The sequence below is a fragment of the Lolium perenne genome, chromosome 1, assembly GCF_019359855.2.
Source record: "Lolium perenne isolate Kyuss_39 chromosome 1, Kyuss_2.0, whole genome shotgun sequence".
Lineage (NCBI taxonomy): Eukaryota > Viridiplantae > Streptophyta > Magnoliopsida > Poales > Poaceae > Lolium > Lolium perenne.
The window spans coordinates 139,737,864-139,756,189 of NC_067244.2; the positions used below are offsets into that span (position 1 = coordinate 139,737,864).

Consider the following 18,326-nt stretch of genomic DNA (forward strand, 5'->3'; position numbering starts at 1 on the left):
TTAGAGGCATTGTTTTGAGAGTGGGGACTATCTTCAGGGTGAAAACCTAAGACCTTTGGTCGGGCGATGACGGTGCTGGTGCACCGTTCCCTTCTTGGAGGCGTCACTTTTGGAGAGTATGTATTTAAGGTGTTGTCACGGTGGTGGTTGTATTGCTGTTGCTAGGTCTAGAATGTTGTAGCGAGACTTTTATTGTGCATCCGTACTACCACTAGAGTGGGGCGATGTTGCAGAGAATGGATGTAATTGGTATTTTTTGATATTATTATATTTCTTTTATCGAAAAAAAACAACAGCTCGCGTAATGGAAAAATCCTACTACTTAAAATCCTCAGAGACCTCTTTGCTACCATATTCTGGTACTTCATTAGTTGATGCGTGATTTTAAGAGCAAATTTGATAGCACAACGTTTTTTTTTTCTTGAGGGGCCATCAGCCCATGAGTTCGCGCAAGCCAGTCCAACTAGCGCTGAGTGCTACTAACATTCGTTAAGCAGCAACGTAAGAAAAAACAGCCATTACGTAACAGGAGGAACATCGAAGTAATAATCAGAGAAGTAGCTGTCATAGTGCATCAGAGTCTCAGCTCAAAGCCGCTGATGTTACAAGCGCAAACAACCTTCCACCTTGTGAATTGTGTGATGATTCAGACAAGCCTACGCGCCCTCGCATCTGGATACTGGCAAGTTCGCATATGGTTGACTCTGTCTGCAGCTTAACGATGTCGCAAACTTGGATCTTTTTTTGAACATAGCGAACTTGAAATTGTTCCTTCCTCTGTCAACTGATTCTACACTCATCCTGAGCTGGTGCGAGTCATAAGACTCATCTGTCGCCTCACCATGCCCTGCACGCAGAGAGTACCGATAGATCAAAGCCTGATGGCGCAAGAACTGGACTGCGTCAGAAACTTAAAATGTAGCTTGCCACAGCACGTAGGGACCGAGCTCACAACCATGTTGCAACATGTCTGAGCGAAGGCCTTGCAGCAAAGACACGGAAAATAATGGTGGCTGCTGCCACTTACAAGGTGACTGGCCAGCCTCACTCATAAAAATGCAAAGGGCAGCTCATGATCACTGCACAGTTCTCTCATGTGTCATTGGATGGCTAAGCATCCCAGATCCTAATACCTTGTTGGTTCATGGCATTGTGATAGCCACAGGTCGATGTGCTTGGTGATCTGCTTCCTTACTGTGTCCACAGCTTCCGGGGACGTGCAGTTTGAAGAGTCACCTAGTGAAGATAATGTGAAGCATATCAGAATTAGCCTGAAGAAAATTAGTATGATGCACAATATATGATTGCGGTAGAATGTTCTACAGCATACTGAATTAACCTTTGATCCTGAAAGGAAGCTGGGGACATCCTCTCAAATCGGTACCATGTCCACAGTTGCTACATTTAATCAAGTAAGATGGCACTGCACATGTCGTGTTACCTCGATTAGTACAAACCAAGGCGAAGGAAATCATTCCATAATTGTATAGTTTGTACATAAATGGCAAGGCTACTCATGAGATGTGAAAACATGAACAGTCCAGTAAAAAGTTGGAGGCTCACTGTCTTTAGATGATTTCTGTTTGGAGGCATGACGCCATGGATCTTGAGAGCCATTTGTGAACACAATTTTAGAAGCTGCACACAGTTATGCAAAATCAGGAAGAAGACTAGTAAATTGCATCATCAGCAGGAAAACTGGGAAAGTGCAGGAGTCATAAATTCGTAATCCATAAAGCAGAGCAATAACGGTAGACTCATGTTCACTGTGTAGGCAATGCACTGGTTAACACGGTACACAAAAGGGGCAATTGATGCAGTAGCTACATGAATACTAGGCATGGTCAGGCCATCAGGGTGCCAACTGGACTGGTGATTTTCCATTTTAGAAGTACAAATACCCTAACTGTTGCACATAACTTGATTTACTAAGTAACAAAGGAAAATATGTGAAGTGAACAGATAAAAAGCAAGTTATGGAGACGAACCAGCAATACTTGTACCCCCATAATATAAGTTGGTCATAAACACGTCTGGATAAACGCCTTCCCCATAAACATTTTTGCACAGGTCCAAATTGTACCTGGGGTTACACAAAGCAAAATAAATATAAGTGGTACATAATATACCTGAACTATAAAACACACAACAGATAGCTGCAAAGCGTATCCAGGATATACGCTGCTGTGCATTAAGAGAGTATTAAAGAATAAGCTATAGTCTGTACTCTGTAATAGTACTGTTTCAATTCCATATATTATGGATTTATGGTGCGAACTGTAATGTTCAAAATATTGTTAAGCAACTCTTCTTAGAGTAAAAATAATAAGAGCTTCTTACAAAGTACATAGCACATGAAAGAACAGTACACACTGTGAGAGAGGAGTATGGTAGAGTACCTTGTATTGACCTTTGCAGAACGAACACTATCTTTCTTGGGTGCCACTTGAAAATAGGCAACCTCACTACAAACTTGGAACCACCAAAGCCTAGAACCTACAAAATAATAGTAAATTAAAATTCCAGCCATGTCTGAATAACAAACAAGAGATGCCATGGTGATTCACTTGAAGCTCTTAAATGTGCTACGCTTTCTGATTTATGCCAAAATAAAAAGATTAGAGCCATCATTTGAATCAACTGGAGGAGAAGCTTAGGGTTTGCCAACTAGAAAAAAAGATAGAAAGGTCATTCAACTTCGGGGAAATCTGATTACCCCTTAAACTTACTAGAATCATCAGGAGTCGTTTCCTTCAAATACTCCTGATCATATGAAGATACTGTTGTTTCCAATTTTTTGATGTAATAATCTCTCACAAACTGAGCATATGTTTCCTGCAAAGCGAGTACATCGAATTTCAGGCATCCACATATATATCTACAAAACTTACTAGATACCAATAATAAATCAGGTAAGAAATGAGAATTGTCACAATAAGATAAATAGATAGTTAGAAACAGTCACATGCCAGCTTGATATGAAGTTTGAATTGTGAAAAAGCCATAATACTTCAAGATTTAATTGCATTACCGTGGCTATCTTAAGAAACAGATAATCGTGTGCTTAGTTATCATTATGTAATTGCATTTTAGATTGAAATTTAATAGGAAACAAATCTCCAAAGAGGAAGGAACACTGGCTCAAAAATCACTCATGGCTCATCCATAATACCCACTTAACGTCATTGTACTTTTCCCTTTGCATACATAGGACTGTAGGAGGACTTGACATTTCAAAGATGTCATGTTACACTCATTGGTCAGTGTCTCTTTAGATTGTAAGAATTGGCCTAGTGTAGATAAAGTATAAAGGCAAGAAATAGACAGATGCAACTTTATTTATTTGCTCTCATTTCCAAAAAGATTTTCAAGATGCCTAAGAAACTAACCAACCCAGATGTGCTCATATATGGTTAGGTAACTACAGAGGGAATGTATTCAGTCATTTACCACCAAGTCTTTCCCATTCTTCTTTGCATTGGTTAGCGGGGAGCACACGGCATCAGGGTTCCCGTACTGGAACTGCAAAATATGATAGGTCTCAGTAATCCCCAAATTACATTTCAACGTGGCAGTAACACAGCATTACAGATTGACAGTTCATACTGTTGTCGCTGCCGCATCTGCCAGTAAGAAGAGGAAGTCACCATCATTTTTCAACTGCATGTACAGAAACCAAATCAACACCGAAGTACCGAACCGATTGGAGGTTTACTGAACACAGGTTGATTTGATCACATGAAATTGGCAGTCAATTTTCGAGAAAACACAAAGGACCTTTGCGTCTCATTTCATTGAAAAGATAGAGTTTGGTTCAAAATGGCAGCCAATTGTCAGGTTCAAAATGGCAGCCAATTGTCAGGTTCAAAATGGCAGCCAATTGTCATGTACACAAGAGATTACCGTCTGTGCTCCAAACAAAGCCTTCACCGAGTGGCTATCCGACCGAAGCTGTTCGTCGACAAGTCTAGTTGTTTCCTGGAGGGCAGCTTTGCATTGAGGGCCGGCCGACTCCCCTACCTGCGTAAAAATGACCACACATAAAACTCGAATTGAGCCTAAAATAGACCAGACAGCACAACACTCAGCAGTGGTTCAACTCAATTCATCCCACAAAAACGTGACAGCTTCATGATTGATGAGCCCCATCATCCATTCTAGTGCGCACAGACCTGCTTGTCAAAATCAGTGAAGTTGTACACGGCAAGAACCACCCCGGAGCTGGCGAGGCTTCCGCATGTCAAGTGAGGGAACTTGAGCCTGAACCAGGCGCTGAGAGCCCCGGCGTAGGAGACTCCGAAGACGAACCATGGATTCTCTAATCCCGAGCTTCGGTTGTGCCGAGAATTCAAGGTTTCCTAAGAGAACGAAAAAGACTACACAATTCAGAACAGAGAATCAGACCATAGTAAATATAGGCTCTCTAAGCGCATGAGCTGACCTGGTAGTACTGGCGGAAGACGGCCAGGTCGAAGAGCGCCTGCTTGGACGACAGGAACCTCAGATTCTCGGTGCTGAGGCTGTCGAACGGGGAGCTCTTCCCGTAGTACCGGTGCTCCGGCGTCACCACCGCGGCGCCGAACTTCTTGGCGAGCACGGCCAGGTAGTCGTTGGGGATGCCGTCGCAGGAGGACTCGCCGCAGATGCGCAGGAACACCGGGCCGGTGCCGGCGGCGCCGTGGTAGTCCAGGAACTCGAAGTACCGCTGCTTGAATTGGCGGTGGTCCTGCAGGCAAGATTCGGTTACGCCAGGGGCGTAAAAGCATATGAAAAACACACAGCGGAATCTTCTTACGGTGGGGGAGAAGTGGTCGAGGCGTTGGTTCATCCAGCGCTCCTCCCGCGTCAGGTACCTGCCGGCGACGCCCAGCAGCTCGCCGCCGGCGAGCGGTGTCTGCTGCCGGAGCCCGAGCGGCTCGGCGCTGCGCAGGAGGAGTAGGAGGAAGGAGGCGGAGAGGAGCGAGGCGAAGCGAGCGCGAGACCCCATTGTTTCCGGCAAGAATGTCTCTCTTGCTGCTTCCTTTCCCACTGGACTATCAAGCGTTTGTTTTGGAGTGGCGACCACGCCGGTAGCTGATTGACCAGGCATTCATGCGCAGTCAAAAATCGCGCTACTAATTAAGAAAATTTTCGTTTTAATTATACCTATTAAAATCTTTGCATTCTTTTGACTACTACCAATTAACTCCATATTTGTTCCGTGGGAGCTGGGCATCGCTTCTTTTTTTTTTTAGAAAAGGAAGAACACACCGGCAACGTCCACGTCCATCCATTCAAAGGATTTTTGTTCAATCCTCTACGTCCAATCCGGTGCACGGCAATCATATTTTCTTCTTATAATCATGGAAAAAAATAGCGCGCTATTTCGACGCTAATAGCACGCTATAGCGTTTTTAGATAGCCCACGCTACATCATTTCGGCGCTATAGCGTGCTATAGCGCGCTATTATCACGCTATAGCATATTTTTCGGCCGACGCTATTTTGTTATAGCGCGCTATTTTTTTCCTTGCTTATAATAAAAGGCCAACGACAGGGATGCCTGAGTACCAATCAGGTGATCGACATGGTCGCGAGAGCCGCGGACCAGGAAAGTGTTAACCGGCCGGGTGTCGTTTTTTGACACCATCCGTTTCCACCTCCAAAGAAAGCTCCCTGCTTTCTCGTCCAGGATCAGAGGGCACCGTATCTGTCGGAGGTAGATCGCTTTCCCTGAGCACGCATGGATATTGGAAGTTGCCGCTGGGAGAAGTACTCCGAGCACTCGCCTCGCCGCCACCCACGAACATTACTGCCACCCGCAGCACACCACCATACCAGACCAAGCTGCAAGGAGTAAGCGAAGACGATGGATACCAACCTCCGCCGAGCTCATCCACCCAAACCCACTATCTTAAAACGGCGCCTCCAATGAGGGAACGACACCACCAGAGCGCCGCCACCATCCAAACCGAAGTTTTGGGTTTTCACCCGCGATAGATAGGGCGGGGAGGGAGGGGATACAACCTCGATGTCGCCTTCAAGATGGAGAACGGCGCCGTTAGCGTCGTCGATGTCGCGGCCGCCACTGTCGGCCAAGGGTCCCCCCCCCCATCCAGAGCCCACATCCGACCACCCCCCAGCCACCGGGGAAGTCCGAGGCCGAGGACGTGCGACGAGCACCGCAGGGAGGAGGAGCCTCCGTCTTAGGCCCGTCGGGGCGACCTCCGCACTATGCCCACACCCGCCGCCCTTCACCGCCCGCGCGGTCGAAGAAAGCAAACCGCAGGAACGACACCCGCCGCCAGGCCGACGATGCCCCACCGTGCGCCCAAGGCCACCGCCCTGGATTCCTGGCCCCAGCCCGGTCGACGGAGGGCACCCAGCCATCGGCCGCCACACCCCAGCGCCGACGAGGCCGCGCCAGAGAGGGGGGCATTGGGAAGCGGGCCAACCTTTCCCAGCGACGAAGGCCACCCCCACGCGTCCGTCGTCGTTCCTACATCATCGCGCGCCGGGGGAGGAGATTTCCCCGCCACCCGCTTCACCGGCGCCGCACGGCCTTGCCAGCGGCACCTCCGGGGGTGATGGGGGCAGAGGGAGGGAGAGGCGGCGGCGGGATCAAGGGTGGGGCCCCCCCCCCCCCGGTCGCCTGGAGGGGCTTGATTCAGTAGTTTTCTACATAGTGCGTCTTGCTCTGGCATCCGGCATGGCTGTGACCAAGCTCCTTCGGCACCAAAACATACGACACACTCGTGTGTCATGGACTCATGGTACTCAAAGCAACGATAAAATGTCACCGGAGCTCTCTCATATGTTCAGATATTTTCAAGCTCAGCAGCATCGATTATGTTTGGTGATCGATTCAGTTACATATACATGTATCATAATATTCTCCGCAAGTTCAAACTAGCATCCCTGCCCATAATATAAACCAAGATTTTGCGGCCACGGTGACATAGTAGTGTCAAGCGGGAGAATGCTTGAAACCATGCGGATGCCCCTGACTCCGAGAAACACTTATCTGCCTGTATTATTTGCAGTAGTAACAGCAATATCATGCTTGTCCCCTTTGCGCCGGTGATCAGTAAGTAGATATGCTCCATCTACTCCCCTGCGACGTCTCGCTGCCATGCCCTGAAATGTATAGACATAGCACCGATGTCAGGGACAAGAGAAAATAAAAAACGTCGACTGAATTGCAAGTGCGACCAGCTGGCCCTTCAGTAACGCTGGGGGTAAATACGGTAGGCGCCTTAACTAGAAAATGTTATGAATCGTTCAAATAAAATTATTCCACTCGTACTATAGCTGTAGAACCAAAATTCTGACCTTGTTCTTGGCATTCGGACAACCACAAGTCAATGTGATCGATGATCTGCTTTCTAACTTTGTTGAGAGCTTCTGGAGGTGAGCATTTGGATGAATCACCTGACAAACAAAGAATACAAACAGCTCTTACGTTTAATCAATTGCAATTAAAAAAAATACATGTTGGATGTAATTTAATTCTACGCTAGTCGCTAGGCAAAGAATGACAAGTCACTATCCTAAAGAGGCTTTCTCCTGGAATGAAAGAAAATGAAAGACTGAACCTACCTTCGATATTTGAAGGTGCTTGAGGGCATCCAGAAAGATCACTGCAATGTCCGCAGTTGCTGCATTCAATTAAGTAGGATGGCACTGCACAAATTCGAAAACTTCTATAAGAATGCTAATGTCATTAGAAATTAATCTCGCCAACCTTGCTCATAGTTGAAACATAGTTTGTTCTCTTAAAAGTTAAGACGATGGAAATATTCAAAATGGTACAAAGGACTGCACATCCTTACTTTCTTTTGATGATTTCTGCTTAGAAGCATGACGCCATGGGTCTTGAGAGCCATTTGCAAAAACAATTTTAGAACCTGCAGGGGTGTAATATATGTTTTGAGCAAATACAGGGAGGTCTGACAAGCAATATAGTGTTTAATCTCAAGGAAACAGTAAATTTCAATTTTGAAGTATTTTGCCCCAAGCACTACACAAAAAGTAAAATGGCACAGGCATGTGGTGATCTACCGCAATGGCATCCATGGATGCCTTCATCAGATGAATTTCACAATTAAATAGAGAGATAGAAAGAATTGTAATACCGAAACAGGCAACAGGGTCAAAGCTAGTTAGTCAAAGGGCACACCTGCAATTCCTGTGCCTCCATAGTATAAGTTTGTCATGGACACATCAGGGTAAACTCCTTCCCCAAAAACATTTCTGCACAAGTCTAAATGGTACCTACGAACAAAAAGAAGCACAAGGACACGGAAGTGAACCCACAGTCTATAAACATAATCACATTTTTTAAAAGACAAGATCATAAAAGGCAGATCCTATGAAGAAGATATTACTGCTTTCAACATATGATGATTTGATGGTTAAAATGCATAATGTTTTTCAGATCATGAAAAATGCAAATTCTTGCAGAAGCAAGCAGGGTGATAGGTAAGGGAAAGGGTGCTTGGTACTGAGACACGAAACATGAGGAAAGGTATTTGTAGCAACCTAGTATCAAGCTTCGCAGAACGGATGCTATCATTTTTTGGTGCCACTTGGAAAAACGAAACCTCGCTGCAAACTTGGTACCACCACAATCTATATGCTACATATAGAATAAAAATTCAACAGTTAAACGCATGGTATATAATAGAACATCTGGATAGCATTAACACTATCTAATACATATGCATAGTGTTTCATTAAGAACTCTCGATGTAATATATCGTAATACTGAATGTTGAGGCAAGCATTTACAAGATTCAGCAGGAGTTGTGTTCTTTAAATACTGTTGATCATATGATGCAACTGATGCCCCAAATGTCCCAATGTAATACTTGTTCACGTAATGAGCAAATGCTTGCTGCACAGAAAAAAGATGTTAGCAAATGCCAGATTTACCAGAAAGTTATGGTAGCACGAGTAAAATAAGAGTTAAGATCCACAATGAAGTATTACATGTTAAGTAATAACACAGACGCACTTTTAAAAAACAATATTTGCAAATCAGCCCCTTTAATTTATCTTAGCAGTTATCCAGAGGATATATTCCTCAATTACTAACAGGAATATACATTTTTTTTTTCAAATGACCATAGTACTTACCACCAAATCTGTACCATTCTTCTTTGCCTCAACTAGCGGGGAGCACAGGGCATCAGGATTGCCATATTGGAACTGCAAATGGCAAAGGTTTTTTAACACAACAACCATGCCTATCAGACAATATAGTTAGAAAAATGGTCACGGAGCATACCGCAATAGCTGCAGCGTCTGCCAGTAGGTAAAGGAAGTCACCATCATTTCCTAACTGCAATGTACGAAATAAATTGATGGATAAATATAGAACGGCAAATGTGTTGATAATATCACATGAACATTTATGTCATCCAAAAGGAACAGTCGAACCTGTCAACGGCCATTGGTAGTGCGCAAATCGTTTAAACTATTATGTTTCAATTCCCACATATATGGCAATTCAATTAATTTTTTGTTCCGAGAAAATATAGAAGAAATAAGAGTATCAGTAGGATAGATAGGTCAGAGATATCAAAAATAAAAACGAAGCCATAGGGTTGCAATACTTTTTTTCGAAATGGATAGGGTTGCAATACTAAATAAGAATCCTACGAAATGTTTACTGGTTTAGTATACTTCCAGCACCTATGTGAAAAAGCCCAAACTCCACCAGAGTATGGCATGGCCTCTGACAAAGTTGCACCGTCAGGACACATTAATAGTCTTTATGGAAAATCATGATTTTTATGACCACTACTGTGTGACTCAAGTTAGCACTGGACACTTGTACAGTTTTCCCCTTTCAAGTTGTTACATAATGAAACACCTGATACTTTGGCAAAGACCGTTTAGTGGCGGCAAACTCCTAAAGACTGAAGTCGTTGCATATCACATAGGACTCATAAGCTGTCGAAGAAAAAAAACACTTCATGCTGCACAAAATTACCGTTGCTGCTCCAAACTGTTGTTTCACCGAGTTGCTGCCAGCCTGAAGTTGTCCATCAACAAGTCTTGTTGTTTCTTGAAGCGCTGCTTTGCATTCTGGACCAGCTGACTCCCCAATCTCCAGTAGTATAAATTGTATAAAAATAAACTTTAGGTACAACTGTACAAGCCACAATGCCGTAATTAATCACACAAACCAGCATGTGCATCTGTACTAACCTGTTTGTCGAAGTCAGTAAAGTTGTAAACAGCAAGAACAACTCCTGAACTTGCAAGACTTCCACATGTCAAGTGAGGAAATTTCAATCGGAACCAAGCACTGAGTGCTCCAGCGTATGACCCTCCAAACACAAACCAAGGATTGTCTGCTCCTGTGCGATTGTACTTTGCATTCAATTTTTCCTTTACACAACAGAAAGATAAGCTCAGAGAAGAACAACAATTTTTTTTAGAAATAGCAACTTGTGTATTCAATGGAGCTCTAGCCTAATATAAGACCATGTACAGGTGTTGTATAAGGATACCGAAAAAAATATACCACAAGCACACCTGATAATACTGGCGGAAGACAGCCAGATCAAACAAAGCCTGCTTTGATGACAAGAACCTTAGATTTTCCGTCGTCAAACTATCAAAAGGGGAACTCTTTCCATAATATCGATGCTCAGGAGAAACCAAAGCAGCGCCGAACTTCTTCGCAATCACCTACAAATACATTAATCCAACCCACAAGTATGTTATCGGTAAGAGACGGAGTTACATGATGAAATGCAATGGACAGAATGCAACAAATAATGTCCAATTATTCCACTAAAAATAGGTGTGGCCATGTACTAATGAACTCACAGCTAAGTAGTTGTTAGAAATCCCACTGCATGAAGCTTCTCCACATATATATAAGAAGACCGGCCCATTTGGAGCGCGATGGTAATCAAGAAATTCGTAGTACCGCAGCTTGAATTGCCGATGATCCTGCATAGTAAGAACAACATAAATCGCAGGCTAGTGCACGCAAAATAAACTACAACTGGGCATTCCCCCACCATGCAAGAGATCTGTCTACCTAAAACTACGTGAGGCAGGCATGAAGCAGGGGATTACTAATAACCATGTGATTTGCTATCAAGTAAATTCTTATAATCACTGAAGTCAGCCGACGTAGTGAATCCACCAGGATCACATTTGAAATTCTCCATGGACACACGTGGCCAGGAAACAAGGGACATCTGGCCCGACACCAACTTATTGTTCTTTTTTTTTTTTTTTGCAGGGGACACCGATCTGTTCGATTCAATCTGAGATGTCAAGTGCAGCTCAGCAGCTGGAGCCTACTTTGGTAGTTTGGTTCATGGCCACCTAACTGATGCGAGCTAGTAAATGGCGTTACCAGAAAAGGAAAGTGGCTCCCGCGGAATCAATGAAGAAATCTAGCGATTTTTCGGCATTATGAAATTCACAGATTTGTCATTTCTCCCAGTTCCCCGCGGCCCCATACTCCCGGATGACTGTTTAACACATATATTCCCCAGAACAGATAAAGGTGTCAGATTTGCTCATAAAAAATTCGCCGAACAGAAATTCCCACGGCACAGAGCAGCTCCCTGAAGAAACAGACAGAGAATCGGAGAGGATACTTAACGGTGGGGGAGAAGTGGTCGAGGGTTTGGGTCATCCAGTGCTCCTCCCGCGTCAGGTACCTGTTGGGGGCGGCGCCCAGCTGCCCGCTGCCGGCCCCCGGCGGCGGCAGCCAGAGCCCGACACCCTCGGCGCCGCGCGCGAGGAGTAGGAGAAGGAGTGGAGCGACGGCGAGGCAGACGGTGGCGCGGGCGGCGCGAGCTCCGGACCCCATCGCCGGTTAGCTGATTTTGCAAGCGAAGCGAATCCCTCCGCGAGCTTCTCGATTCTGAGGAGTGGTCGCACGTTTTCCTTTCCCATTTACAGACGGAAGTGAGGTAACGGCTTATGCACGAGATTTCCGCGACGTCGTATCTGTGGGCTGTGGGCCACCACTGGGCTCTGTAGTGGGCTGATCTTGGGCCAGCCGTGTTGTCAAGTCACTAGGCAAATGTAGAGTGTGGGCCGGGAAGAACAGGCTAGGACACTGACCACAGTCCACAACTATGCTACAACTGTCCTAACTTTGTTCTAAGTTTTTTTTGTCAAACAAGTCAAAAGATTTATCATTTTCTTCGATTAAGAAGAAGGTTTCAGAAGGTCTTACAAACCACTTACGTGGCCACAATAGTTTGTCCTAAGTGTTCTAAAATAAGTGACTTAATTACTTTTAGATATGGATGTACATACACACTAAATACATCTAGATACATCCGTATCTAGACCCGTATCTAAATAAAGTTAAGCAACTTAATTTAGGATGCAGAGAGTATCTTAGTTTTAACAAGGTTAGAGAAAAATACACCCACTTCTTACATATACCACACCAATTTAGTTCTATTAGATCTATTATACAATATGCTATTATAGAGATTTGATGTCACGGATATTGATACATTTCTTATAATTTTGGCAGACGTAAATGCATTTGACTCAAAATAAACCTAAAACTTCAATTATTTTGTAAGAAAAGAAGTGCACCAATGGCAGGTGCATTGTTTATTTGCGAAACTAATACGACCAGGAGCCGAGATCGAGAAATGTTTAGTTAATGTGTTGTTGTGGCTTTGTTACCTTTTTTTTTTTTGAAATGGATCTCATTGAACAAAACACTTGTGCGTATTCATGTCGCTTGTTGAAGATAGTACCAACATGTTGAAGTGTTCGGTAAAATGTGTGCAGGTTTCTACACACGTATTTGCTTTCAGAGTTTTCCACGCTCAGATGTTCTCCATACTCCCTTCCTTTCATAAAACAAGACATATAAATTAGCTAGAAGTCAACATACACTAAGTTTAAATATTAAATGGACATAAATATGAACAACCACGATACCAAATCTATATCAACATATTTACCATAAAATATATGCATGCGATGTGTTTATTCACCGTTGTAGGTATCGATATTGTCAACTATATGTTTTGTCAAATTTAGAGCATATTGATTTTTGACTAAATTTATGTGTCTTGTTTTATGGAATGGAGGCAGGGGCGGACACAGAGGGTGGGCCTAGTGGGTCGTGGCCCACTCAAAAATTTGAGGAAAAGAATTTCTACCCCTATCTTGAGAATTATTGGCAACATATATTACTAATTTGAAAAAAATATTATAGTTAGGGAGAGCAAAAATTTTTTTGAGGCGTGCCCACCTCTATTTGTTTCCTGCCTCCGCCACTGAATGGAGGTAGTATCTTTGCGATGTTTTGTTCCTATTGTTCTTCGAAAATACGCTGTGTGTAGGGGTACTCCTGATCCCGAGGTCAGAACTTGCACAAAACATCGAAAATCCACTTTTGATCATGGGAGCATATGCTCCTGCTACCAGATAAAGCATTTTAAAATGTCAGAAAAAATCCGATCAAAAAATTTGGAAGTACATCTTGACAATCTATGTGCACATTCTGTTCTACATAAAAAAGACAAGAAAATGTCTCTTGAAGAGCTCTTTTTAGCACTAAATTTTGTCTTTTTACATACGACATAAGAAATGTTAGTTTGTCACGAAACAACTTTGTGAGCACATAGAACATAGAGGTGTACACCAAACATTTTTTGTCTAATTTTTTTGACATTTAAAATACGTTCAAAACTCATTAAAAATAGGAGCATATGTACGTGGGTGCAAAAAGGTATCATCCCCCAAAGCATGCATTTTATAAGTTCTATAAAATTTTAAGATAAATCATGCACATAGCCTTGGAAAAAGATGTATCTATGTGGCCTCAAAAAAAAAGATACTTGCACAATGAAATCCTTTTACTTTTACTTGGATTGTTCATCCACGCAAGTTACATACTTTCTGATTCAAGTTTGTAACTTGGTACGCACATACATGCATATATTCTCTACATTCATTTTTCTCATTTTTTTTCCATTTTATGCAGTACTTGGATTTGTTTTCAGTTTACTATTATAATCCGGAATGAGGAGCACACCTACGTTTTAAAAAATTCCGGTTAAATGTACCCCACATCCCAACGCGTGAGCCAAAGTAAGATGCTCCTGTCACAACCGTTGCTCCTGCCGCTGCTGATGCATTGGCCACCGGGGCCCCTGCGTATGTCTGCCCCCTCCATTCTATCGAAAGCTGCGATCAGGAACAGGTAGGGGCTGTGTCCTGTGTGTACCCTACCCGCCTACTGCTGCACCGAACTACTCACTCCGACAGTTCGGAGCACTGGAGCAGCATCCACTTGGTCCTTGCTTACTACTGCTCCTTAGGGCATCTCCATTGGGTGATGCAAACGAACTTTTAACGACCGTTTCTATCCACCGTGACTGAAAATACGTATGGCTCCTGCTCCAACGGAGCGACGCAAAGTGATCGGGCCGTCCGCGGCGACGGAAACCTGGTCCAAATATGCGTCAGGTTTGCGTCCCCGCGGACGCTCCGCGGTTGCGACGGGTGTCTGCCAAAACTTACGTAGAATCCGCGTGTCAGTGGCAGGGAGGCCGATAACATTCCCGCAAGTGGTCATTTTCCGCAGTAGACCGGCGACAGCAGTCCAAAAGCGATGGACGTCCTCGCCGCCGTAGCCACCACCATGGATTCCGAGGTAACCCTCGCACCCGCCGCCACCCCAGACTCCCCCATAGCCACGACCATAACCACAATGGAGGCCGCAGCTCCGGCGGAAGCAAAGCGGGCCGCCACCGGCGGCCGGGACGCTAAGCCGAAGGCGGCAAAGAATGTGTTGTCCAAGGAGGAGAAAGGTGTCGAGGCCGCGAAGCATCGCGGTCGGCGCAGGAACCTGAAGGAGAGGAATGCAGCGGCCGCCGCCCTGCAGGTCAGCCAACAGGCGTGGCAGATGCAGCTGAAAGCTGGCGCCGCGCAAGTAGGCCTCCATCCGAGCTTAGCGGAGGCCTACATGCTCGTCAAGCAAGAGGGGATCGCCGGCGTCGCTCCTTCGGCCTCGTCGGTGAGCTCGGTAAGTTCCCAGCTGCGTCCTGAAACTCCCGCTCCCTTTCAGGTCCACGAGGCGTCGCGGATCACCTCCTTTTGGACTTCATATGATGTTCATGCATTGTTGTGCACCTTTTGGACTCCACTTTGCGCCGTACCATGTGCAAAGTGTGGTGAACTTATTTTAGACCTCAATTTGACCTAATTTTAGACTATAATTTCGTGCAAATTTGAGCTAATTTGAGGCTACAACCTCTTTTCTGAATTTTCTGAAACTAAAATGGCCCACACCGGAAATGCGTCGGTCCGCTAGATCCACCCCCCGACGTAAACGGACGCACGACCATTTTCGCGTCCGCGGACCGATGCAAACGGACGCTCGCGGACATTTGCACCGTCCGGAATGCGTCAGCCTGCTGGAGATGCCCTTAGAACATATCCTTGCGGGTGTCTTAAGGGCCTTTTTGATTCACCACGGCGCGGTTCAATATTATGTCTGGTGTTTTTGAGACAATTCCCGCCACACAGGGATCCTTATGGACGCGCCGGATCCGACACGGTGGCAACATGGCGATCCGCGAGCCAGCCCTGTCATCGACACAAACCGTACGCGATAGCTTTCACGTAATAGTATCAACTGTTTCTGAGGCGGAGGCAGGCGGGACCTCTCGTCATCCATGCGCCTTCTCCATGCGTTGCAGCGGCATTATGCCACAACGGTCCTAACCGCCCTTTTGCATCATGTCCTAACTTTTTTCGCCGATTTCCATGTCGTCTCCACCTATAAAACCTGTTCTTCTTTTTATCGCCACCACAGTAGTCGCTGTAGCAAAAGAACTTTCATCCACCTTCACGAAAATATCACGCCGCCCTGCAACATCATACTCCACGCGTAGTCGCAATGGCTATGTTGTGCCTCCATGATGTCTATGCACGTTTCTATTCTTGTAGATAGTGTTGGGCCTCCAAGTGCAGAGGTTTGTAGAACAACAACAACTTTCCCTTAAATGAATCACCCTAGGTTTATCAAATTTAGGGAGGTAGAGGTCGAAGATATCCCTCTCAAACAACCCTGCAATTAAGATACAAGAAGAATCTTGTGTTCCCAACACACCCAATATACTTGTCAGATGTATAGGTGCATTATTTTGGCGAAGAGATAGTGACATACAAGTAATATGGATGATTATAAGTGGTAATTGCAATCTGAAATAAAAATGAAAACAAGCAAACATGTAGCAGAACTATTGTAAACGGTGTTTCAATGCTTAGAAACAAGGCCTAGGGATCTTACTTTCACTAGTGAACACCATCAACAATGATATCATAATTGAATACATAAATATCATCTCTTCACTATGCTACTCTGAACCACTCTCCGGTTGGATAACGAACACCAATTCACTGTGTAGGCTGCAAAAGCATTCCTTAAAGGTCGTGATCCAAACCTAGGGACACCCCACTCTGTCACTTTGAGCATCCAAAGATAGTATTAACAAACACCATAACTTCATAGAGACATCCAACTCAAATTATAACTCATGGTAAGTATTTCTGTAAACTTTAGCCTAAGAGTCACACACGGTGCGCACACTGTCACATTCACACCGTGGGACAAGGTGTCTCCGGAGATCACATAATAAAACCACTTGAATAGCATAATAGATGAAGAATAGCATCTATTTATTCAACTAGATTACAAAGCTCATGATCACATAAAGATCACACCATGGGAGAGAGAGATAGACCACATAGCTACCGGTAAAGCCCTCAGCCTCGGGGGAGAACTACTCCCTCCTCATCATGGGAGTCATCAATAGCGATGAAGATAGCGGTGGAGTCGTGGAGATGGCTCCGGGGGCAATTCCTCATCCCGGCAGGGTACCGGAACAGAGACTTCTGTCCCCTAAACTTGTCTTCGATGGCGGCGGAGCTACGGAACTTTTCATGGATGGAGGCTGATTGACTTAGGGTTTTCACGTCGGGGGCAATTTATAGGCAGAAGGGCGAGATCGGTGGGCGCCTGAGGGGCCCACACCACCCCTAGGCACGGCCAGGGGGGCCGCGCCTAGGCATGGTGCGCCCTCGTTGGTGCCCTCCCCCGTCTCTTCTTTGGGCTCCGTCTTCGTGTCAGGAAAATAGGAGGTTTGGCTTTTGTTTCGTCCAATTCCGAAAATATTTCCTGTAAAACTTTTCTGAAATACAAAAACAGCAGAAAATAGGAACTGGCACTGTGGCATCTTATTGATAGGTTTCCAGAAAATGCATAAAAATGTCACAAAGTGTAAACAAAACATATAGAAATTGGTGTAAAACAAGCATGGAGCATCAAAAATTATAGATACGTTTGCAACGTATCACTCCACCATAGGCTCCGCCTCCACCGGCGAAAGAACCTTCGTCGCCGCCGCTCGAGCCCGAGCTTGACGGAGGCCAACATTGTAACATCCCAAGTTTCAACAATAATAAACAAGAAAGAGAAATTCCCCAAACCCAAAATTTGCAATTAACAAAAACTTTTTCTATGCATATAGTGCCACATATAGATATATGCATTTGAGTGATATTCTTTTGTGCAATTGCCATGATGAGTGTTAGTATGGTTAAACATTGCCTTGTGAATCCTAAGCATGATCACTAAACCCTAAATTGAGGGGAATTAGAGAAAATGGGAAAAACCCATTTCCCACTCACATACACCTTATGCAAAATTTCAAATCCTCAACCAAGGCCAAGATTGCTTGCTCCCTTGCTTCTAAAATACTTCAATGTGATAAACTAACACAATTGCACCCTTGAACCAAGAATCAAATGCAAAGAAATCAAAAATCTCACATACATATGATAATGGCCACTTGTCACAAAAATATTTTCTTCACCTCTTTACCCCCCTGGTTTTCTCAATTCTTGAACTAAACTTGGTCAACCAAAGCCATGTCATCCAAGACCATGTCAAGGTGAGCAACTTTGATGTTGACCATCATGGCTAGAGTTGAATAGGTTGACCAGAATAAAAGTGACAAGAGGGGATGCTGAAATAAAGAGAAGATTATGTCACTTTTGACATTTTGCAAAACAACTCCAAATTGAGTGCCACCACCACCAATACTTCACATTATTTATATAAATGAGATTCACCAAAAAGAATTTCGAAATTCAAATAAAATTCTCTTGCGGCCATTATGTCGAGCAATTGTGAGCATCTTTTCCAAATTGAGACACACACTATTACACACTGGTTTCTTCCCTAAACCCCTTTAATTCTTGATCATTGCACCCTCTTACAACCCCTGCTTCACCCCAGTACCTTGCTTGATCGATTAAAGTGAGAGG

The 18,326-nt window shown here is 44.5% G+C and overlaps 2 protein-coding genes across 4 annotated transcripts; both read right to left on the reverse strand.

Annotated features, from left to right (window-relative positions):
• Nucleotides 1-502: 502 nt before the first annotated feature.
• LOC127306097 (probable serine protease EDA2) lies at nt 503-5,104 on the reverse strand. 3 transcript variants are annotated; one of them, XM_051336709.1, is made up of 13 exons: nt 4,796-5,104; nt 4,442-4,726; nt 4,173-4,358; nt 3,904-4,020; nt 3,607-3,660; nt 3,451-3,522; nt 2,730-2,835; nt 2,400-2,496; nt 1,989-2,083; nt 1,564-1,638; nt 1,340-1,423; nt 1,134-1,236; nt 503-847 (listed from the first exon to the last, which is right to left on the reverse strand). In XM_051336709.1, exons 1-13 carry the CDS (start codon nt 5,087-5,089, stop codon nt 838-840), a joined length of 1,578 nt encoding a protein of 525 aa, XP_051192669.1. In that variant the 5' UTR covers nt 5,090-5,104; the 3' UTR covers nt 503-837. The 3 variants fall into 3 exon arrangements, with proteins under 3 accessions (XP_051192669.1, XP_051192663.1, XP_051192667.1); XM_051336703.1 differs by having other exon boundaries at nt 1,340-1,441; XM_051336707.1 differs by having other exon boundaries at nt 1,340-1,441; nt 3,904-4,016; nt 4,169-4,358.
• Nucleotides 5,105-6,801: 1,697 nt separating this feature from the next.
• On the reverse strand, nt 6,802-11,910 carry LOC127306110 (probable serine protease EDA2). The gene is made up of 14 exons (XM_051336718.2): nt 11,614-11,910; nt 10,821-10,946; nt 10,524-10,679; nt 10,194-10,376; nt 9,976-10,092; nt 9,268-9,321; nt 9,117-9,188; nt 8,769-8,874; nt 8,520-8,616; nt 8,158-8,252; nt 7,811-7,885; nt 7,578-7,661; nt 7,311-7,409; nt 6,802-7,115 (listed from the first exon to the last, which is right to left on the reverse strand). Exons 1-14 carry the CDS (start codon nt 11,821-11,823, stop codon nt 7,063-7,065), a joined length of 1,527 nt encoding a protein of 508 aa, XP_051192678.1. The 5' UTR covers nt 11,824-11,910; the 3' UTR covers nt 6,802-7,062.
• Nucleotides 11,911-18,326: the final 6,416 nt, after the last annotated feature.